At 49.8% G+C, this 23,397-nt stretch overlaps 1 protein-coding gene and 1 pseudogene across 1 annotated transcript; both read left to right on the top strand.

Annotated features, from left to right (window-relative positions):
- Nucleotides 1-1,415: 1,415 nt before the first annotated feature.
- Nucleotides 1,416-9,652, top strand: LOC136548124 (probable BOI-related E3 ubiquitin-protein ligase 3). Its single transcript, XM_066539756.1, has 4 exons — nucleotides 1,416-1,573; nucleotides 1,679-1,776; nucleotides 1,868-2,157; nucleotides 8,780-9,652. Exons 1-4 carry the CDS (start codon nucleotides 1,482-1,484, stop codon nucleotides 9,311-9,313), a joined length of 1,014 nt encoding a protein of 337 aa, XP_066395853.1. The 5' UTR covers nucleotides 1,416-1,481; the 3' UTR covers nucleotides 9,314-9,652.
- A 7,336-nt stretch (nucleotides 9,653-16,988) lies between these two features.
- On the top strand, nucleotides 16,989-20,377 carry LOC136548115 (uncharacterized TPR repeat-containing protein At1g05150-like; annotated as a pseudogene).
- Nucleotides 20,378-23,397: the final 3,020 nt, after the last annotated feature.

Here is a 23,397-nt window from a genome sequence, read left to right as displayed (position 1 = left end):
ACGGGGTACTCTACGTCCAATGTATTGTGGGTGTTTTGTGACACTTTATGTGCCTTATGTTGGTCTCGACTGCCAGTAGGGGATCACAACTAATGTCTATTGGGTGTCACTATGGGCTGAGGTGCCGATCAGGGTGTCTAGGAGGTAGGGTTACATATAGAGTGTTGATTGGTTTACAAGTTGGTTTCTTAGTCCATTACAACAAATGAAGTCGGATTCTACATATGTTTCACCTATGCATTGTCTACTAAGTTGGTGAGGCATTCCGGGTTGGATTCGACCTAGCTAGTCAGCCTAGGTCACCCCTTCTTGTGGGGCTAGTTATAGCTCGGGAGGGTATCTGAGGCCTATATTCGACAATGGCTGTGTCATCAACGTTGAGGTGGTGGTACTCTATCTTATCTAGTTCCGTTTATGCGTCTAGTGAGCATTGAACTCTTTTGACAAGCGCAATGCTTCTTTATCGATCAGTTAGACGCTTTATACAAGGTTAAAGTTGAAACATGCCGATCTTCCAAGCCCTCAAATATCGAGAATATGGTGTGTCATGTTGCCTTATTTCTAGTCTAGGTGTAATAAAAGGCTCTCCCCAACTAGAAGGATACATGGACAACGACTATTTCCTCCTGAAATATTGGCGGTAACCGAAATGACTGGAAACCTAGATAGCAGTCCTACTGTTCCGTTCCTTGGTGGCAACGTCAATGGCTTCGGTGACCCATCTGATTGTGGCGCTAACACCAACTGTTCTATGCATTGGGAAAAAATAATTCCTTTCCTTCTTATGGCTGAAATGTACCTGAGGTTTCTTTTTTGTTTCTTGTTGCGATTATATATATTCAATATATATGGTTAACTTTTAGTTCAAATTTATTGCTTAAGTTTAGCTTTTTGGCTACATTGTGGATGCTCGTATGCCATCTCCTTAATTACTCATGTTCGAATCTTGGATTCAACATGATGCTCATACTTAAAAGCTTAGGGCTAATTGTTGTCCCAGTAATAGGCAATGCGATGTTATTGATGACTTTGTCAATCGTAAAATTTAACCATCTATTTCGTTATAGGATTATGCATGGTTACATGCGTACACTTACACGTGAGCGTCTACTTGTGGGCTCCATTTGGTAAACAAAAGAGTTGTATTGGGGACAAATATTGCGAAATAAATAGGCAAAATCATGCAAGTATCTCATTTGTCATATGTATTTTGACGAAAGTACAGGGGTGTTAGCAAAAATCAGTAAACCACCCATGTAGTACCTAGTGCATAGTCAGAGACGGCAAATTTCCTACTGACCTGTGGGGTCACTAAACATGGCCCAGCATGTCAGCCACAGATCTAATGCCTACTAACTCTGTATTCCTAATTCTCCTTTTTTTTTCTCCATTTGCCACCCCCAACGCCTGAAGGCCCATTTCGTCGTCTCTGCTCCCTCGGTCCCTCCCCCCCTCGCCATCTCCTTCCTCCTCACCTCGCCATGGCGTTCTTCTCTCACCACCATATCCAGCAGCCACACCGGCAGCAGGCGCCGCCGCCGCATCAGCAGCAGCCGGTGCTTCCTTCCTTCAGGTGAATGCTCGACCTCAATTTAATTTGCACCCGTTCTGTCGAGAATTGCTGTTTAAGGTGAGAATCGCGCTGAATTTCCTCTTCGGATGCCGCAATTCTGGGCAGGAACGCGCTACCGGTGCCTGTGGATGGCCAGATCCCAGCGCCCCTCACCTTCTTCAACCCGCCTCCTGCCTTCCCGGAGCAGCCCGCGCAGGCACCGCGTGAGTTTTCTCCGCGAATCCTCTCTCCGCTTCTTGGAATTCCGCTTAAATTGGCGCTGATTTTGGAGGAGTTTCGCTCTGTTCTGGGCAGTGGTGGATGCGATGGGGCTGACGGCAGCTGCGGGGCTCGGGTGGAGGCAGCCGAGGGAGCAGGAACTGCTTGGGGAAAACTCCCAGATGTCATCCATCGATTTTCTGCAAACGGGCTCGGCAGTGTCGACGGGGCTGGCGCTGTCTCTGGAGGACCGGCGCCACGGCGGCGGCGGGGCTGGGAACTCCTCCGGCGATTCACCGCTGCTCCTGCTGCCCATGCTGGACGATGACATCTCACGCGAGGTCCAGCGGCTTGACGCTGATATGGACCGCTTCATTAAAGCTCAGGTGACCCGCTCATCTTTCTTGCTAACAAACGTAATTGTTGATGCATTGCAGTGCCAGTGTGCAACTGTGTGCTGTGTGCTTTGTGTGGGCGTCCTCAATCTAGTCATGTAACTGTTTTGGGAACTTATCGAAGGCCTAGTGTTTGCATGCCGTGTTCACTAATCTGGGTGTACATAGATAGTATTTGGTAAGGTTGCCAAGGGAGCACATAGATAGTCTCTAGATCGAGCTTTGACATCATTTCCTCTTTTATGTCTGATTTAGCATCCAGGTTCCCTTCTCGCTCATTTCCATGTTTTGGTATTTAGTCTTTGTTCAGCATCACAATTAATATCAGGTTAAACTTGATGCCAGCAGAATAGGAGTGCAATTTGATAACACTAATATCTATGAATGAAGCATGCTGGGGTAGATTTTGCAGTTTCAAGTATAAGACAGCAACACACTAACACATCAAAGAAACTGAAGTGCAAAAGGAGCATCCCCCCTGTCAAGGGCCTCGTACCCCTGACTGGCCGGACCTCGGCTACGTAGCTCGTAGCCGCCGTCCGTCACGCCGGCGAGGTTATGCCCCTCTGCCGTCGGCTTGTAGAGAAATAGGGAGATTAGGGATAACTTTCTGCTTGATCTCAATTGGTTCCAGCGTACAGAATATATGGCCCTTTGCCTAACAGATGGAGAAGGCTCTCCTTAATTCTAGGATTAGCCTAACAAGGAAACAACTAACTAACAAGGAAACAACTAACTATCTTTCCTCCTAGCCACTCGCCTGCCCCTCCTGGGTCCTGACCGCGCGCTCGGCGTCCCTGCGGACGTCGCGGGCCCTCCTGCGCCGGGCGTATGTGCGCCCGCACATGACATCTCTCCCGCCGTCGAAGACCAGCTCGTCCTCGAGCTGAAAATCAGGGAACCGAGCACGGAAGTCGTCGAAGTCCTCCCAGCTTGCGGACGCTGCCGGTGCATCCTTCCACTGGACCAGCACCTGACGCACTCCTCGCGCCAGCCGGGCATCAGTGATCCTGTCGGGCACCGGCATCACAGCGCCGTTGTGGGTGGCCGGCAGTGCGGGGGGCGTTGAGGGCGGCGTGCCGACGAATTTCTTGAGCACCCCGACGTGGAACACATCATGGAGACGGGCCCCCGGAGGCAGCTCTAGCCGAACGGCCGCGGCGTTAATGATCTCCACCACGCGGTACGGCCCGACGAACCGGGGCTTGAGCTTGCCGGAGGTGGTACGTGGCAGGGACGCCGCTTGACGCTGCCGGAGCCGAAGGAGAGCCCAATCACCGACTTGATACTCCACCGGGCGGTGATGCTGGTCGTAGACACGCTTCTGGACCGCCTGGGCCTGCTCGAGACGGTAGCGGACGTCGTCGAGGAAGGCCGCGCGTTCCTCCATCTCCTGGGCCACAGCAGCCACGCGCGTCTCGCCGGGCTCATACGAACGGATGGTCGGCGGGTCGCGGCCGTATACCACGCGGAACGGCGTTTCCCGGAGCGACGACTGGAAGGCCGTGTTGTAGATGTACTCCGCCCACGGTAGCCAACGAAGCCACTGGCGAGGACGGTCACCGGCGAAGCAGCGGAGGTACATGACGATCACCCTGTTGGCTGCCTCCGTCTGGCCATCCGTCTGCGGGTGGAACGCGGACGACATGAAGAGTTTGGTCCCGGTGAGCCGCATGAGCTCAGTCCAGAACGCGGACGTGAACACCGGATCGCGGTCCGAGACGATGGACTGTGGCACGCCATGAAGGCGGACAATGTCGCCGAAGAAGGCTTGGGCGACGGACTCGGCGGTGTAGGGATGGGCCAGCGGGAGGAAGTGGCAGTACTTGCTGAAGCGGTCGACGACGGAGAGGATGACCGTCTTGCCCTGTACCCGGGGAAGTGCCTCAATGAAATCAATGCCGACGTCCGCCCACACACTGGAAGGGATGGGCAGTGGCTGTAGCAGACCGGCCGGGCGCAGATGGTCCGACTTGTACTTCTGGCAGGTGGCACATGCCTTCACAAACTCCTGCACCAAACGTTTCATGTTGGGAAAATGGAAATCACGCCGGAGGCGGTGCAGTGTGCGGTGGATGCCCTCGTGGCCGTCCTCGTGGACCGCGGCCAGGATCTCCTGGAGAAGCGGCGACGCCGAGGGGATGTAGAGGCGGCCCGCGAGGGCGACCATGCCGTCGGTGATGGCCCACGGCGCCGCGCGGGTGCCCGCTCGGAGCTCGTCGTGGATGGCGACCAGCGCGGGGTCCGTGGCCTGGGCGTGTCGAAGGCGCTTGATGAAGTCGAACCGGGGCGCCGAGATGGCCAGCAGCTCGCCGTCCTCGATGTCGCGGCGGGAGAGTGCGTCGGCGACCGTGTTCGTGGCGCCGGAGCGGTACTCCACTGAGAAGTCGAAGCCCAAGAGCTTGCCGACCCAGTGGTGCTGCGGGATCGTGGCGAGGCGCTGGTCGAGGAGGTACTTCAAGCTGTAGTGATCCGTCTTGACGAGGAAGCGGCGCCCCCAGAGGTAGGGCCTCCAGTGCCGGACGGCCTGAACCAGGCCAATAAGCTCGCGTTCATACGCGGCTAGGGCGCGGTGGCGAGGCGCCACTGGCCGGCTGAAGTAGGCCAGCGGGTGTCCCTCCTGGACCAGAACGGCGCCGAAGCCCGCCGTCGACGCGTCGCACTCGACGATGAACATCTTGGCGAAGTCGGGCATGGCAAGAACGGGGGCGGACGTGACCGCCGCCTTGAGCGCCGAGAACGCTGTGGCCGCGGCGTCGTCCCAAGCGAATCCATCCTTCTTGAGGAGCGCCGTGAGGGCCGCGGCCACCGTGCCGTAGTTATGCACGAACTTGCGGTAGTATCCCGCGAGTCCGAGGAACCCGCGAACAGCACGGGCGGAGCGCGGTGTCGGCCAGTCATGGATGGCCTGCACCTTGGCCGGATCCATGGCGACGCCCGCCGCGGAGATGACGTGGCCGAGGTACGCGACGGCGGTGGCACCGAAGGAGCATTTGGTGCGCTTGACGAAGAGCTGGTGGCGGCGAAGCTCGTCGAGGACCGCACGCAGGTGCCGCAGGTGATCTGCCCATGTGCTGCTGTAAACCAAGATATCATCAAAAAATACCAGGACGAAGCGGCGGAGAAACGGCCGGAGGACGTCATTCATCAGGGCTTGGAAGGTGGCCGGCGCGTTGCACAAGCCGAACGCCATGACCAGAAACTCGTACAAGCCTTCATGTGTGCGAAAGGCCGTCTTGTGGATGTCCTCAGGCCGCATGCGGACCTGGTGGTACCCCGACCTCAGGTCGAGCTTGGTGAAGAACTTGGCGCCGTTGAGCTCATCCAGCAGCTCGTCGACCACCGGGATCGGGAAAGCGTCCTTGACGGTCATGGCGTTCAGGGCCCGGTAGTCGACGCAGAATCGCCATGAACCGTCTGGCTTCTTCACAAGGAGGACGGGCGACGAGAACGGCGAGTCGCTGCGGCGGACGATCCCCTGTTCCATCATGGCCGCGCACTGCCGCTCCAGCTCGTCCTTATGGGCAGCCGGGTACCGATAGGGACGTACGGCAACCGGCTGCGCCTCGGGCTTCAGCAAGATGCGGTGGTCGTGGGCGCGCTTGGGTGGAAGACCGGCTGGAGTGGCGAACACGTCCGCGAACGAGTCAAGGAGGGCCTCCAGGAGAGGCTCGCCGGCCGCCAGGGTGCGCACAGCCGGGCCAGCCGCAGTGGCCACGCCAGTCCAGGAGACAGTGCAGCCCCCGCGCTGGAAGGACATGCGCCGGTTGGCCAGGTCCCAGACGATGGGTCCCAGCGCACCGAGCCACTTGGTGCCCAGGACGATGTCGTACCCAGCCAGGGGCATGACGAAGAGCTCCGCCGGGAAGCTGGCGCCGGCGATGAGCAGGGGCGCGTCGCGGATGACGCCGACGCAGGCAATCTTCTCGCCATTTGCCACCATGGCCGTGAGACGGGGACGGTGGCGGAGAGGCAGGCCAGAGCGCCGCGCGGCCTCCTCGGAGATGAAATTGTGGGTGCTGCCCGAGTCAAGGAGCGCGACGAGCGAGGCGGCCCCCAGCTGCACGGCAAGTTGCATGGTGTCTGCCACGGACACGCCCGCCACGGCCTGCAGCGAGAAACAGGGAGCCTCCTTGTCCCCTGCGGCAGCCGTGTCGTCGGAGTCATCAATCTCCACACCGTCGACGAAGAAGATCCGCTTGCAAAACCTGTTATGGCCACGAGAATATTTTTCGTCGCAGTTAAAACATAGGCCAAGGCGGCGACGTTCCGCCTGCTCCGCCGTGGAGAGACGCCGCTGGTTGCCCTCGCGACGACCCTGTTCGGCACCCGCCGGGGGCGCGGGCAGGGCGAGCGGCTGTGGCGGCGCAGGCAGGGCCGGACGAGGCGGCGGTGGCGGCAGCAGACCACGGGCGCCTGGCCAGGACCGGGGCCGGAGGGGACTTGTCGATCTCCATGAGCTCCACCTGACGCGCCAGACTCATCGCGGCGGAGAGCGACTCGGGATGATGGATGCGCACCGCGTGACTCAGGGGCGGGAGGAGACCACCGGTGAAGAGTTGGACCCGTTGGGACTCATCAAGCCGCCCGGCGCGGGGAAGGAGGGCTTGGAAGCGATTGGCGTATTCGTCGACGGTCCCGGTACGGCGGCACTCGGAGAGCTCGAACATCGGGGCGGAGCGGAGGGGCGGCCCGAAGCGTTCGTTGAGGAGGTCCCTGAACCGACCCCAGGATGGTGCGCCGTCGTCCTCTTCGAGCTGGTTGTACCATAGCTGTGCGACGTCGTCCAGATGGTAAGATGCCATCCGAACGCGTTCCTCCCCCATGGTGCGATGGTGGCGGAAATACGACTCGCATTTGTTGATGAAGAGCATTGGATCGACAGTGCCATCAAAGCGGGGAAAATCCCACTTTTTGTGCTTGAAGAACGGATCCTGATCGCGCTGCCCGTCCGGGCGACGGCCGCCGTCGTTGTCCGATGACGACGAGGACTTGTCCTTCATGGCCGCCATGTCGGACTTCAGGGAGGACACCTCGGCGCTGAGGGTCTTCAGTGCAGCGAGCAAGTCGGCAAGGGTGGGTTCGGCCATGGCTGCGGTGGAGCTTTGCGGTGATGGCGGCGGCGGCGGGTGTGGGACTGTGGTGGACGAGTGATCGGAGCGCGTGGGCGAGGATCGACGAGACCGTGATACCAGGTTGTCAAGGGCCTCGTACCCCTGACTGGCCGGACCTCGGCTACGTAGCTCGTAGCCGCCGTCCGTCACGCCGGCGAGGTTATGCCCCTCTGCCGTCGGCTTGTAGAGAAATAGGGAGATTAGGGATAACTTTCTGCTTGATCTCAATTGGTTCCAGCGTACAGAATATATGGCCCTTTGCCTAACAGATGGAGAAGGCTCTCCTTAATTCTAGGATTAGCCTAACAAGGAAACAACTAACTAACAAGGAAACAACTAACTATCTTTCCTCCTAGCCACTCGCCTGCCCCTCCTGGGTCCTGACCGCGCGCTCGGCGTCCCTGCGGACGTCGCGGGCCCTCCTGCGCCGGGCGTATGTGCGCCCGCACATGACACCCCCCCCCCCCCCCCCCCCTCCCTCTAGAACAACGCAGTTTGTGTCATTTCATTAAGAGAAAAAAAAATATAGGAGGATTTTCAGTAGAAATGAATCTGGATATTCTTCTCCACGTATGTTGCACAGGTGTAGTGACCCTCCGTGATCCATGACCAAGCATTCCAGTTTTATTATTTAGTTCTACCTTTTGATACAGTATTTGGTTAATTGTTCTATCCAAAGTCCGAACTTGGCTATCAATGCCTAGAGTACTGGATGCCTGAACTATCTTGCTTTTAGGAAGCAATGCAAGATTTTTAAGCCTTGATGAATTAGTTATGCACTGCTTTATTTCTTAATTCTTGCAGTTTGGTCCCCAGTAAGGTATTTTAGGTCATAGCACTGAGGTTATTTTAGGTCGTAGCACTAAGGTTTGTTGCTAAATAGGATTCTGTATCAGTTTGTTTTGGTTGAACACTTATGTGCAGCGCTACACACTGTAGACACTAAACTCTGGGTATACGTGTAGTTTATGCTTTAAACGGTGAATTAAACAAAAAATCTTTAAACAGTCAGCATTAAAAACAGTTTAAACAGTGTGTTTAAATGTGATTTAAATGTTTGAAGTGTCTAAATGACTATCTTGGCGATAGAGAACTGACTCGTTAAAACTATTTGATATTTGATTCTTGTTAGAACTTAATGTCTAATGTAATGTTACTGTGTAATGACACCTAACCATTAACTAGTGAGAACTACATGTGTACTATCTATGTCATTATCCTGTCTAATGTCGATGTCTTATTATGTAACTGTGTGCATGTCTCAAGCCACATTTAAAAAATTTACTATATGGACTTATAGTGTTTTTATGCATATTTATTACTAAAGTGCAAATTGTTTAAACCATCTAATTTTGCGTCTAGGAAAGCACTGCTTATGCAGATGTCTAGATCTCATGTCAAACCTTACCTGGGTGATTATTACTGTTAAAAAATAAGCTTGACATTCTTTGTTTGATACTTGTTTTAGAGTTATACTTCTAACGTTCTTTAATTTTCAGAGTGAACGGCTGAGGCAATCTATACTGGAGAAAGTTCAGGCAAAGCAATTTGAGGCACTGGCCTCAGTTGAGGACAAGATACTCAGAAAAATATGGGATAAAGAGGCGGAAGTGGAGACCATCAACAAAAGGAACTCTGAACTAGAGGACCAGATTAAGCATTTGGGAGTGGAAGTTGGTGCTTGGCAGCAAAGGGCCAAGTACAACGAGAGCATGATCAATGCACTCAAGTACAACTTGGAACAGGTATGTGCTCATCAGAGCAAGGATTTCAAGGAAGGCTGCGGCGATAGTGAGGTAGATGACACGGCGTCCTGTCGCAATGGTGGTGCTGTCAATTTGCAACTGACGCCGAAGGAGAACAGACAACAGAAGGATTTGACGGCTTGCAGGGTCTGTAAATCAAGTGAGGCATGCATGCTCTTGCTGCCTTGTCGGCATCTTTGTCTATGCAAGGAGTGCGAGAGCAAGCTGAGCTTCTGCCCCCTGTGTCAGTCATCCAAGATACTTGGCATGGAGATCTTACGAGAATAGAATTTATGTATCACATGAGTATCTTACGAGATACTGCTATGTTAATACGTCAATGTATTGCAAACTTTAGAACCTATGTACCACTACGACTTGCCACTGGATCTAAAAGGACTGCCGGTTATGGTAGATTTACCGCAGCAAATTTCTTTGAGAAGTTCATCCTTGATTTCTGCTCCTAGTAAACTTCTTGGCAGAGTCTGTCTTGTGCGACTAGTTGTCACCATCTATCTATGTATTTCCATCAGCGGACCTTTTCAGGCAGACCCTGTTTGGAACTCAGGAAATTTCCCCAATTCCTGTGTTTTTGCTGCTAAATTGAATTGATTTCTGTTAAATTTCTATATGATTTTTGTGAAATCCCTATAGTCCAAACATGGCCCCAAAGTGCGGCTGTCCTCTCCTCTCTTTCTGTGGCTAAGTGCTATATAACTCGAAAGTAAGCGAAGTTGTCTTATGCCATAAGGTTTTGTAAATTTTTAAATACCTGTAAAATAAGAAGTCTATGTGCTGTGTGAAATGCAAAGCATCTTCCATTGAATTGATCATTTGGATATTGAACAGACCAATATCTTAAAAAGAGTCAGCTGCAGCTGCTGCTTTCAGATTTGCGAGTTATATATATCCATGGACAGTTAGTTTTATGATTGATCTCGGGTCCCTGGCAATGACTTGTACTTGCAAGCTCATTCTACCAAAAAGAACTCGAAAATTTTGTCTGCCTTACACGCATTAGCTATGCCATTTGATTACCTATCTTGGGGCGGATTCCGGCAATTATGACCTGGTAGTTAGCAGAAAGCACCAATAGCCGTCTTTCAAGCCCAGCAAATCAATTGCTTAGCCACTCAGACCCTCCTCCCCTTGGTGCCTGTTGGCCCGGCTATCTCATCATAGGTTAGGGTAATGGCATGGGTGTATTCAGGAGAGGAGAAATGCATAGTGCTTGCTAGCTCGAGAGAACTCGATTCTTCAGATACCACAGACAGTCACCAAGGGGTAATTCAGATACCACAGACTACCAATATATCTTTTGTTTAGATTCTGACTCTAGCTCTACACGGACTATAAAAAACCACAGACAGTCAGACATAAATCAACACAAATCGCCCCCGTGCCCCAGATGAGATGGTATTGTTATCCCCCCACAATCCCACAAAAATAGTGGTAGACGGCGATGCCTTGGACAGCTGTACTCCCGCCCAGCTTGTCCAGTTGCGTTTAGACGTCTCAGAAATCCAAATCAACGGTCCCAACAAAGGTACCGGGGCCCGGACCACGCCAGCTTTGCCGGCACCACCCCCAGCTCGGCCGCCTCGCGCAACAAGATCCCCCTGCCGCTGTCGCCACAGCTGTACCATACCGCCAGTCGCCCACTCCTCCACCAGTCCACAGCAGCACAGCGACGCGCCCCGGCCGCCATCGGCGAGCTGCTAGCGCATCTTGTGTGGCTCCAGCCCAAACCCGCGCCGATGTTGACCAGTGGCGGGCGGGCGGGGCGAACACGGGCGCAGCCGCGCGCCATGTGGAATCTTTTTTAATTTTAACACTTTTTAAAACTATATGTTTTTTTTTCAAATCTAACACTTTTGACCGCGTCTATTGCCATGGCGCGGCGAAACGCTTGTGCCGCGTCATGCATGGTGACGCGGCGGGAGGCTGACGTGGCGAAGACCGAGAGCGCTGACCGGTGACGTGGCCGGGGCTACCGCGCCGCTGATCTGGATGCGGCAACCTTTGACACGGAGAGACGGGTAGCCCATGCTACTTTTACACAGACAGGCAAGAAAAGAAATTAAGAATGTTATCGCTTAACCACGTGTGCTTGTATATTATATATATTCATTCACAGGACATCACAATTCTTGAAGAAAGGAATTCATGGTCTGGTGGGTCCCAACGTACAGTGTTCTAAGAGGGCCAGGTCAATAACTCTGCTCCTCCTCTGCGTCGTGCCATGCGCAGCTGCCGCACAGCAGCAGCACCATCTACGGCCTCAGTCTCCTTTGGCTGTTTATAGCGTAGATGGACTCCTCACTCCTATGATCCCAGCTTACAGTGTTTCAAGAAGATTACAGTAGGTAGTGTCAAATCACGTAGCCCCTAATCATCGAATCATATTTTACATCTTTAATTTAGGTGTAAGTTCTATATTCAACTGTTGTAAATTGATTATTCTTAAATAAAAATAATGAGAATTACTTGAATATTTATCTGGCCGTTTTTTTTTGCTTTTTTATTTTCTGTATATTTTATTTGGTTTTTCTTTGAAATTTTTTAATTTTGCTTTCATAAAAATAATCTGGCTAATAGTGTACTCGTTCTTGGAGCTAGCTGAAGTGAAAGCTGGACGACTGATAGGAGCAGGTAATGTCCCACCTACTGGTACTTGTAGCTCTCATACTAGCCTGTCACTCTAGGCTCAACTAGTTGTTCATGCACATATAGGTAGCTGTTCATACACATATAGGTAGTTGTTCATGTCGCACTAACTGTTCATGCATACAGAGAGATAGTCGTTCAAGCAAACTAGGGATGTGACATGTTCTACTATTTGGTTTACTACTACTCAACACCAGATGACAAGAACTACGTTAGTGAAAGGACCTAGGATGCCGCCTAGAGGGGGGGTAAATAGGCGTTTCTGAAAATTGACATATTTAAATACGAAAACGATTAGTAAATAGAGTTTCCAAAATAGAAACTCCAAATTAAATGTAGTACCACCCCTCACAGGTTTGCCACAGAATAAACAAGGTATAAAGAATATATATAGAAGTTACAACCCTGCAATACAAAGATAGAACATAGAATAAATATTTTTAGTACTAAGCTCTAATACTAGACATGTCTGGTATGACTACCGAACATGTCCGGTATGCACGATTTCTGCAGATCAGCCCCAAACTTGCTCCTTTTGATTTCTATCGTCAAACCAAACTGCAGGCACCTACTAGAGATGACAATATACACAGAGAGCCTGCACAAGACTTGGAGCAACACAAATATCAAATGAAATGTGAATTGAGACACGATATTTGTTTTACCGAAGTTCGGACTCGTTCGAGTCCTACTCTCCGTTGAGGGGCATGTGGGCAACCCAGCGAAGGTCAGCCCTAAAGGATACCACGAAGGTCACTCTAGCCAGAGTCTTTTCCAACTTCTTTTTCTCCTTTCACTAGTTGATTCCGAGGCGGCGGAATCGACCATTACAAACTTTCTGTGGCATACCACAGTCTCTTGGGTGCTCTCCGGCGACGCCTAACCGTCTAGGACAGAAGAGTCCAAGAGTAACAAATGCAAATCATGAGATTGATAATATGCACAAGTGCTCAAGTGGTTGGATTGCTCTCTTTTTGAATTTCACTCAACCCACAGTTTGATTTGGCAAATTTGATCAATCACTCACTAAGAGAGGGTTGGGAGAGTTGGCAAGGCTAAAAAACGTGTGTGCATATCAATAGAATTAGCAGCCTCCAAAGGTGAAGGCTTGGGGTATTTATAACCCCCTTGAAAAAACTAGTTGTTTTATAGCCGTTGCCATACCGGACACTTACACTGCGCCAACGGTAACTAAGTTACAGTGATGTTGTGAGGCGTCGGAACTCCCGATGAATGCCGAAACTCTCGACCGTTGAAACTCCCAACCCTCAGCATATTTGAAAACCATGTAACCGAGTTAAAGTATGTGAGGTGTTAGAACTCCTGACTTATGCCGGAACTTCCGACCGTCGGAACTCCCGACTCTCAAGACATTTGAAAACTAGCCGTTGGCCTCTGGTCGTCCATATGACCACCACAGTGAACTCTCCAAGTTAGTTAAAGCGCGAGACGTCGGAACTCACGACCATTGCTAGAACTCCTGACGGTCGGAACTCCCGATGAACCAACCCGAGAACAACAATTTTATCATTGTTGGGCAAATACCGGACACGTCCAGTATTGCCAGACCAGCAAGAAATCAGTTAGCTCTTTTATCTCTCAAATACTCAAAACTCACATAGGTTGGCTTGAGCACTTATGAAACATTATCTATCAATATGATGCGTCTCTCTTAATAGTACGTCATACTTATTAAACTCAAGATTAAAAGAAAAATGAATTTATACCGCTTGAGTTGACCTCTTTTGAATTAATGCCGTCTCTTTCAATCTTCATCAAGTAAGGGTGCCAACATGTTGATATTGATCTTATCACTTGAGCATAGCCATCTTGAGCACGTGACTTGATTACATTCATCAAATATGAATAACTCCAAATGCATCAAGTCACTTCAAACACTTTGTCGATTTGATCCTCCATATCAATATGACCATCGTAGCTTGATTGGTACCTCAACTAAATGCAAGTACTTCCTTCTTCACCCTAGCTAGGTTCTTCGGCCGCCATGCCATCGCTTGCCCTTCACCCTTGCTTAGTACCTTGAAGCCTTTCCTTGCTATCTTCACCATCTCAAGCCATCAAGTCACATCTTGTGTTGAATCAACCATTCATTTGTATTGTTATCTTTTTCATTTCAATTTAGCAAGTTTCAAATATGAGACCATTCCATATGCAATCCCTCATGTCTCATTAATTAATTCTTACGAGCTTGCTTTCACATAGAACATGAAAATCCCACAATAAATAAGCCTTTGCATGAATTCCATTTCCATTGTTGTCTTGTGCTTGAACTAGATTGTTTTATACAACAACGCATCATTTTGGCTTTCATTAAGTACATGTGAGATAACCTATTACCTGTCCACACTTAGCAAACGGGTTAGACCTTTAATCACGTTGTCATTCAACCATCCAAAAACCACTAAAGGGCTAGATGTACTTTCAATCTCCCTCTTTTTGGTGATTAATGACAACTTGATTAAAGTTTACAAAAGAATATAAACATTTAAACTTTTGGGTTCAATGATTTATGAGAGGCTCCCCCTTAATATGTGCTTGTGATTAGAATTCATTAAATAACCTTAAATGTTAATTGCACATACTAAAACATATAGGAGACTCCCCCTAAATCATTGCATCCGTAGAGTGCATGTGTGTGTGACAAAGTAAAACCGTGATGCATATGTCAAGATATATCACACAAGAATAAATATAAAGGCATCACATCAAATATTTTCATTCTAGCATGCATGGTCCTTATGAAAATAAATACAACACATGTATATCACACAAAGCACTCATTACATATTTTTTTAAGTCCACAAGCCACTAATATATAAATAAAGATCATGTCTCAAGAGATACATAGATAAAGCATAAATGAGTCTCATTTCTCATAGGATACAATCTATCTCAAATCCAAGATACATCAACCCATAAATGAGTCTCAAAAACAAAAACTACAGCATGTAGTACATATCTTCAGGTACAAAGATAAGCAAATGAAATAAATATCCTGAAGCTTTAATCAGTCTCTCTCCCACTTTGTCATCTATCACCACAAAGGTCTAATAATGACATACTAAGGACAAAGGGGCTGTAAGCTATAATCACTCATCATCATCTTCATCTCTACCAGCATCCTCATCATCTGAGTGTGTAGCACCGGTTGGACGAGAACCACCCGCACCAGACGGGTCATAGAAACTGCCCGTGAGGTCACTCCACCAGTTTGAAGCATACTCGTCTGTAGCACTAGGACATGGCTGAGAGTAAGTAGGCACCCGAGCCTATAGTGGTAAAGTGTCAGGGTGCTCTGGTGCCTGCTGCCGCTGCTGTCGCTGAAGGAACTCAGCAAACTCTGTGTCATACCTGCCCTACTACTGCTCCTCAGTCTCAGGCTCACTAGTTGCCTCATCTGATAATAGAGACCTAGGAGGATCAAGCTCAAGTCTAGAAGCAATCTGCTTTAAAGTCTGAGTATCCTTCCTCCTAGCCTCCCTCTCCTTCTGCTAACAGGTCTGTATGTCCTTGCACATCCCAAAGATAGCACTGAACATCTTGCGAATAGGAGAAGGAGGACTGCGGTGATGTGGGGAAAAACGTGAAGGAGCATGTGGTAGAGGAGAAGCTCGTCCTGCTGCTGCACCACCTACAGGTGCATCTGCCTCTAGTGCTGCTCCTCCTCCTCCTGGTCCTGCTGGAGGTACCCCAACCTCAGGCAAGTCTGCAACAATCTTCAGGGCCTTATGTATCTTGTCATACTCAAAGGTATGTCCTGTGACCTGCTCAATCATGTGCATGATGTAGGGAGCAAAACCACAGCCCTTGAGGGGTCTCTCGCCGACACTCCTGATCTCGCACCAAATGCAGTCAAATACACTGAAGGGTCGTGCATCAGGTGTCATCCTGTGGAGCAGGTTTCTGGAGTAATCTGCAATGTTTCCCTTATCTCCACCCTTGCAATCAATGGTCTTCCTAAACATCATGTCCAGGTATTTGTAAGTATGGTGAAGACCTAGAACCTTCCCCACTGCTCCTCTCTCACCCCCTGGTGGATACATGTAGGCAAGCTGCTCTGGAGGCAACACCTGCTCTATGTGGATCCTATCTTTCTGAAGATCATCATCTGAGAAGCCAAGTAGTACTGCAAAAGCATCATAATCAACACTGTACCACTGGCCCTCAAGCATCCAATGCATACGCCTCTCATCCTCCTCAACATACAGAGTGGCGTAGAACTGAGCTACCACCTCTATGTTCCAGTCATGCTGAAACTCCATAATCTCATAAATCCTTGTATGCTCACAAATGGCAATAGCGTGATCAATAGAGGCCTTCTGCAAATCTCTAACGTACTACCAGTCAATCCACTGAGACCTAGCAATCACTGGGTTCCTGGCGAGAATCACACTGGTGTAGAAGTCCATATGAAAGGCTGTCTGAAATCGATGATCAAACTGATTCCTTGACAAGCCCCTTGAATCAATTCTTCTTTCATCTCTAACCCTTCTGGTCATGTCTTTCCCCCGATAGTCAACTCTGACAACATAAAAGGGTACACTAGATGGATGTGGCTCAAGTAAATCATAGTGTATACCCTGACCTGGCTGGTGCTGAGCTAGAGGTACTGTCCGCTCCTCCTCAATCTCTTGCTCATCATCTGAGCTGCCACCATCTGAATCTCTATCGGTGCTTTTCCTCTTCCTGGTACTGGGCTCCACTCTATACTCTTCTGTATCTGTATCAGATGAAGAACTGATATCTCCCTCTTTGTACTGTGGAGCACCCCTAGTAGCCCTGGAGAGTCCTCTGCTGCTGCCCTGCTCCTGCTGACTAAATCTGGGATACATGTGGAATTCATGCCTGTCCAAATCTGCCAATATACAAGCACATATGGTTAGCAATAGCATTCTTAATTTCTTTTCATACCTGTCTGCGCAAAAGCAACATGCGCCATTCGTCTCTCCGTGACAAAGGTTGCCGCGCCATGCGCCGTGGCGAGGCAGTGCCACGCCCAGATCCGCGGCGCGGCACCTCTGGCCACGTCATCAGTCAGCGCCTCCGGTCTTCGCCACGTCAGCCTCCCGCCGCGCCACCCTGCATGGCGCGGCACAGACGTTTCACCACGCCATGGCAATAGGTACGGGCAAAAGTGTTAGATTTGAAAATAAAAAACAGAAAATATTAGATTTAAAATTAGTTTAAAAAATGTTAAAATTAAAAAAAAAATTCTCCATGTGAGCTAACGAACGTTGCGAGCCAGGCTTGCCAACGCTGCAGTTCCACCCCTCGTGCCGCCCCATCGACCGTCATCATTACCATCGTCTCCTCTCGTTAGCAATAGCAAAGTAGCCAGCCGAGCCAGCACACGGCTCCGCCGCCCCCTCCGCTCCGCCGTCCCCTCCTCTCCATCCTGGCCGGGCCCACCCGGCATTCCTGAATTCCCCCTTCCCGCATCAAAATCCCCCCATCCCCGTGCCGTCGCTGCGCCCGCCCCGCGTGCCCGAATTTCGCCGTAATCCGGCTGGTTTTTCCCGTGCGCAGCAGCGGGCCGTACCCGTAATGGCGCTGTCCGCGTCGGCGGCGTCGGCCGACCGGGGGTCGCGGGCGGAGAAGGTGAGGAGGATCTTCGAGCGCTTCGACACCAACGGGGACGGCGGGCTGGACCGCAACGAGATGGCCGCCCTCGTCGTCGCCGTCAACCCGCGGGTCAAGTTCAGCGAGGACCAGATCTCCGCCATCCTCGATGAGGTGTTCCGCACCTACGCCGAGTTCATCCTCCCCGACGGCAGGGGCCTCTCCCTGCCGGGGCTGCTCCGCACCTACGACGACGGCGCCGGGGACGTCGACCGCGACTTTCTCGCGCTGTCCCTGCCCGCCGTCGACTCCGACGTCTCCTCCCCGGAGATCGCCGCGGGGGACGCCGCTGCGCACTCCTCCCCGCCCTCCGGCGCCGCCGCCGCGTCGCTGCTCGACGACCCACGCCAAGCCGCTCGGCGCCGGCGGCGCTCGGCCGTCGGTCAGCTCCCGCGCCGCGGCCGCCGCGCCGGCGTGGGCGACCTCGCCCAACCACGGCATCGCCTTCGACTCCTCCTGGGGGCTCCTCGACGACCTGGAGATACTCGTCAAGCGCCTCCGCTCAAAGCAGCTGCGGAAGGGCTCCATCGACGGAAGCGGCGGCGCTGGCAACAGCAACTTCGACTCCTTCTCCGAGGCCGGGTGGTCCAGGGAGATCTCCGGCGCGGCGGATTCGGCATCCACCGCCGCTCCGTGGGACGAGACGAGCCGCGACTACCTCACCTTCGTCAAGGAACTCGCCGCGCTCCGCACGCGCGCCGACGCCTCCCGCTCGCGCGAGGAGGCCTTCGACAACCACAGGGTCATCGGCCGGGCGCTTTCTGAGCACCGCCTCTTCCGAGACGCCCTAGCCAGCTTCCGCCGCGCCTGTGAGCTGCAGCCCACTGACGTCCGTCCCCACTTCCGCGCGGGGAACTGCCTGTACGCCCTCGGTCGCCATGCAGAGGCCAAGGAGGAGTACCTCCTTGCCCTTGAGGCCGCCGAGGCTGGCGGCTCACAGTCCGCGGACATCCTCCCGCAGATCCATGTCAACCTTGGTATTGCCATGGAGGCCGAGGGGATGGTGCTTGGTGCCTGTGAGCATTACCGAGAAGCCGCCATATTGTGTCCATCTCATGCCAGGGCACTCAAGCTCCTGGGGAGCGCTGTCTTTGGCGTTGGGGAGTACCGAGCTGCTGAGAAGGCACTGGAGGAGGCCATCTTCTTGAAGGAAGACTATGCTGATGCGCACTGTGACCTTGGGTCGGCCCTGCACGCAGTAGGGGAGGATGACCGTGCGATCCAAGAGTTTCAAACAGCAATTGATCTCAAACCTGGCCATGTTGATGCCTTATACAATCTTGGTGGATTGAACATGGATGCAGGACGCTTCGTACGGGCTGCAGAGATGTATACTCGTGTGCTGAGCATCCGACCAAACCATTGGCGTGCACAGCTAAACAAGGCAGTGGCTTTGCTTGGGCAGGGTGAATCTGAGGAGGCCAAGAAGGCACTCAAGGAGGCGTTTAAGATGACACAGAGGGTGGAATATACAATCTTGGTGGATTGAACATGGATGCAGGACGCTTCGTACGGGCTGCAGAGATGTATACTCGTGTGCTGAGCATCCGACCAAACCATTGGCGTGCACAGCTAAACAAGGCAGTGGCTTTGCTTGGGCAGGGTGAATCTGAGGAGGCCAAGAAGGCACTCAAGGAGGCGTTTAAGATGACACAGAGGGTGGAAGTGTACGATGCTATCTCACATTTGAAGACATTGCAAAAGAAGCAGCCAAAGCCTTCCAAAGGAAAAGATGATGGTCAAGGGGAGCAGGCTTATGTTGTTGTGGAGGCATCCAAGTTCAAGAGGGTTGGCAGGAAGACTACCTTGCGGCAGGATTTGGCCAATGCTCTAGATATAAGGGCCTTCGAGAGGATGACGAAGCTAGGCCACTGCGATGTGGAGCTTCTTAGAAAAGAGATGAATGAGACTGATGTCCCTGTATCTTACTCAGGCACCGGCATCCCTGAGAAGTCAATACGCAAAGCAGCTCTTGAGGTTATTCTCCGCAGGCTCCTCTCTTTTCTCAAGCCAGATACCTTTCAGGGTGCTATCAAGGCAATCAACGAAAGAATTCTCTCTGTCCTTGATGCTCCTGGCTCTGGTCGTGTTGATCTGGGTATGTTCTTCGCCATCATTGCTCCAATCTGTTCTGGCCCTGTGGATAGGCGCAAGCGTATTGTCTTTGATGCACTTCTTTGGCGTCCTGCTAGCGAAGGCAGCAATGGTCAGATAAGGAGGAGTGATGCGTTAACCTACATTAAGCTTCTTCGGGCTGTTTATATACCCACCCATGGGGCTAGTGACATGCTCGAAATGCATGGGGAGTCTGACCCTACCATGGTATCATACACGGAATTCTTGGAGATGTTCAATGACCCAGATTGGGGATTTGGGATCCTGAGCACTCTGGTGAAGCTTGAAGAGAGTGATCACATACGTCATGGTCGCCACACATGCTCCATCTGCCGGTACCCTATCATTGGATCATGGTTTAAGGAAACAAAACACTCATTCAGCCTGTGCAACCGGTGCTACAGTGAAGGGAAGGTTCCGTCAGCATTCAAGTTGGAGGAGTACAGGTTCAAAGAATACGGCAACGAGTCCGAGGCCCTTATTGATAAGTGCATGTGCTTCAATTTACATTCTAAGAAGCTGGAAACTGATGCTTGATCATTCAAACTTTGATCTCAAGTGCTCAAGCATGAATCTGTGTATTTCCTAGGTGCAAAGATGTCTAGTTAGCTCTCCCACTCTCTTGTAAACTAAGGTGCCTCGTTCGGAGTTTCTCTAAATGTGTCCCGGTTACTAATAACCATAGTTTAAAAGGCGGTTAGGCGTCCAGGCGAGTGCTTGGTACGCCTGGATGCCTAGGCGGCGCCTAGGGGGCAAGGCGCCACTGTTTCCAAGTCGAGCTGGGTGCGCCTGGACGCCTAGGCGACGCCTTAAAAACACTGCTAATAACCCTAATGTGTTAGCTGTTGTTTTAAGTGTACGGGAACGAGTAAATGTGAATTCCATACACTCTATTGCCCCAGTCCAATACAACCTGCTGACCCTTGCATATTTTTGTTCGAGCAGAACAATTTTGGGATTCTCTTTAATGTTTTTCTTCTTTCGTCTCATATTTTGTGGAGTACTTCAACTTACTGCCATCGTTATGTCTCGTTTTCATTTCTATATATATAAGCCAGCTATGGTGTAATTGTTTGCGTGGCACTGGTGAGTTCACCGTGAGCAAAAGAATTCGAACTTTCCCAATTATGCTTCCTCTATCTGGGCACCTGTGGATTGGTATAATGAGCTGAGCCATGTAAATGTAAGAGAAAGGGCTGGTTTGGTATAACAAACTGAGACAGGTAAGAGGAAGGGCTGAACGGATGGGCCGTTTGGGTGGCCGGCGTTATCAGTATATCAGGAAGAAATAACGCAGGACCTCGCTATTGCAGTCGACATGTATCAATTCAGAATCCTTTTACACATTCAAGTCATAACATCCCTTTTCAATCCATAATCAAGAAAAATTAGGATTTCTAAAAAAATAAAGGGTCTACTCATAGGAAAACCTAACATTTCCATGCATTAGGCACTAATCTATTTTTAATGTCTAATTAGATCGGGGAATCCTGACCTTTGTGTTTTGGATTTGTATCTTTTTCGTATTTCAAAATAGTGAAAAAGTCAAATAAGAGGTGTTAAGCTTTTTATCATTCTGGCATCGAGCTATTTTGTCGTAGGACCTCCCCTATAGTATCGTCACCGCGGTAGAGTTTAACCACCAAATTCGGTGTGGTTCCTCTACGCCTAGGACACCAGAATATCGAACCATGAACGAGAAAAAGACATGAGAGAAACATTGACTAGTAATTGTGAAGTCCCAATTCTTAACTGGAAGGGACACCAAACCTAGTTCATTACTCTTGATGGAGAGGGAGGATCCGCTTTTTTAGATTTTTTCTATTTATTTTTCTATCTAGGATTAGAACTATATACTTGGTAATAAGAGGAACGTGACGGTAATCCAGGGTTTAGATAACCCCTCTGTTAGGCGCTTAACAAGCTACATCGTCTCGATCACATACTAGTAAGGGCCAGATCGTCCGAGTCGCAAATTAACCGAAGAACGCAAATTAACCGAAGAACGACAAGTTTACAAAAGGAGCCGTCAAAACTCTCATCTATGAGGGACCCTGTTTGGGCAAGTACATCGGTGGGTTGCCCTAGGTTGGCCAACAGTTGTAGGACGCCATCCTTGGCTGTTCATTAAGCGATGAATAGCAACATAGAGGTTGCAAGAGCTAAAGTTAAGAAAAGGAAGTAGTAGATTGGTCTTTTTTGTTCATTTTGTAGTGGATTACTTCAATGATCCTCTAGCATATATACAGGGGTGGTCTTATCTCAGTAATGAACCCTCTTCGAAGGAAATCTCCAATTTCCCCACGAAATTGGGCAAGTTCCCATCGAAATAGATTTGAATTGGACTCAGACTTGGAAAACTAGCTTGCCTATTTCAGAAACCGGCTTAGCCGATTTCCTCGAGGAAGCCTAGCCATACTGCGAAAACTGACTAAGCATGTTTTGCTGCTTTCATCTCCAATTTGTTGGCAATGCACAATTCCTTCACCCGAGCTCCAAATTATACAATCCATATGTGTTTTTCGATCGCCTCGACGAAAGAAACACAATGGTGAAATCCATTCCTCAATTTTGATAACTTCACAAAACCAATTTAGCCTGTTTGGAAAACATGCTAAGCCTGCTGCTGGATAATTTTCTAAAGTTCCACTTTCTTTATCCGGGCCCTAAATTGGTCAATCTATATATGTTTTTCTACCGTCTCGACGAGAGAAACACAGCAGTGGAGTCTATTTTGCATTTTCAGAGTGCAAAAACCGACTTAGCTTGTCGCCTGTTTCTATTGGAAATTCTGGATTCAACAATTTTGGTTGTCAACAAGTTTATTTGTACCTCCAACAAACCATCCAAATACATATTAGTGAGCGAATCCAAACAGCTACTACTAATAATTAGGTAGCAAATACGTCAAATTTACATCACTACAGCATTTCTAACAAATTGAATAGGTGATCTTTTATCATTGGTAGTGTGGTTTTTTCTCCTCCAACAAATTACTTCCTCCGTTCCAAATTATAAGTCGTTTTGACTTCTTTGGTACATTAATTTTGCTAAATAGATGTACCAAAAAAGTCAAAGCAAGTTATAATTTGGAACGGAGGGAGTAATTACCAATACCCTTTACAAGTGGATAGAGAAGATTGGATGAATCTCCTACATTTTTTTGGGGGGGGGGGGGGGGGGGGGGGGTGTTAAGAGCAACCCCAAGAGATTTAGCTAAAAACAGATTCCAAATTTCCATTTGAAGGAGAGAGGGGGTGGGTTTTAAGTAGTTCCTTAAAAGTTAAAACTTCTAAGAGCAGTTCCAAGAGATTTAGCTAAAAAAAAGATTCCAAATTTTCTGGGAACAAATTGGGTATATTCCCATAAGGGGATGGCCTCAACCCATGACTCCAAAGTCCAAACCAAATATTCACAAAATTAAGATCACCCCATCCCATCTTATTCGCCCCTGGAACCAAAACACATGCTTATATTTTAGAACGAAGGTTGTAGTCATTGGTTCCCTTATTAGCGCTATTGGATCCAAATTGGGGTTTAGTCAGTGCCCATCCGTACACATCATTGTTAAAAAGTAGCATCCATATTGATTCAATACATTTCAGCCTCCTTGCATTTATAGGAGTATAAGATTGTAAAAATATTGATTCAGCCCTGAAGAAACATAAGTCACGGTAAATTTAAAAGATAACCGAAACATAAGTCACGTTAAATTTAAAACATACCCGATAATATGAATATTGCTCCATTGAATTTGAGTAGTTCAGAGTACATTTCATTTTTTTTATTCGACTAGTATTGGAGTCTAATTTGAGATAATATCATAACCAAATTGGATCTAAACTATACCTGTATCATATGCGTAGAATAGGGATAACACTATTCAAAAAATTATATAGCTGCATAAAGCTCAATGCACATCACATGAGATCATTAAGATACAGGTGAGA

Source organism: Miscanthus floridulus, chromosome 1 (genome assembly GCF_019320115.1).
Source record: "Miscanthus floridulus cultivar M001 chromosome 1, ASM1932011v1, whole genome shotgun sequence".
NCBI classification, from domain to species: Eukaryota; Viridiplantae; Streptophyta; class Magnoliopsida; order Poales; family Poaceae; genus Miscanthus; species Miscanthus floridulus.
The sequence above is the reverse complement of the archived record's forward strand: the minus strand, read 5'-3'. Positions and strand labels throughout refer to the sequence as shown.

Coding starts and splice junctions, on each gene's coding strand:
- LOC136548124 (XM_066539756.1), top strand. CDS start 1,482: ATGGCGTTCTTCTCTCACCACCATATCCAGCAGCCACACCGGCAGCAG. Junction 1,574..1,678: donor CCGGTGCTTCCTTCCTTCAG/GTGAATGCTCGA, acceptor AATTCTGGGCAG/GAACGCGCTACCGGTGCCTG. Junction 1,777..1,867: donor GCAGCCCGCGCAGGCACCGC/GTGAGTTTTCTC, acceptor TGTTCTGGGCAG/TGGTGGATGCGATGGGGCTG.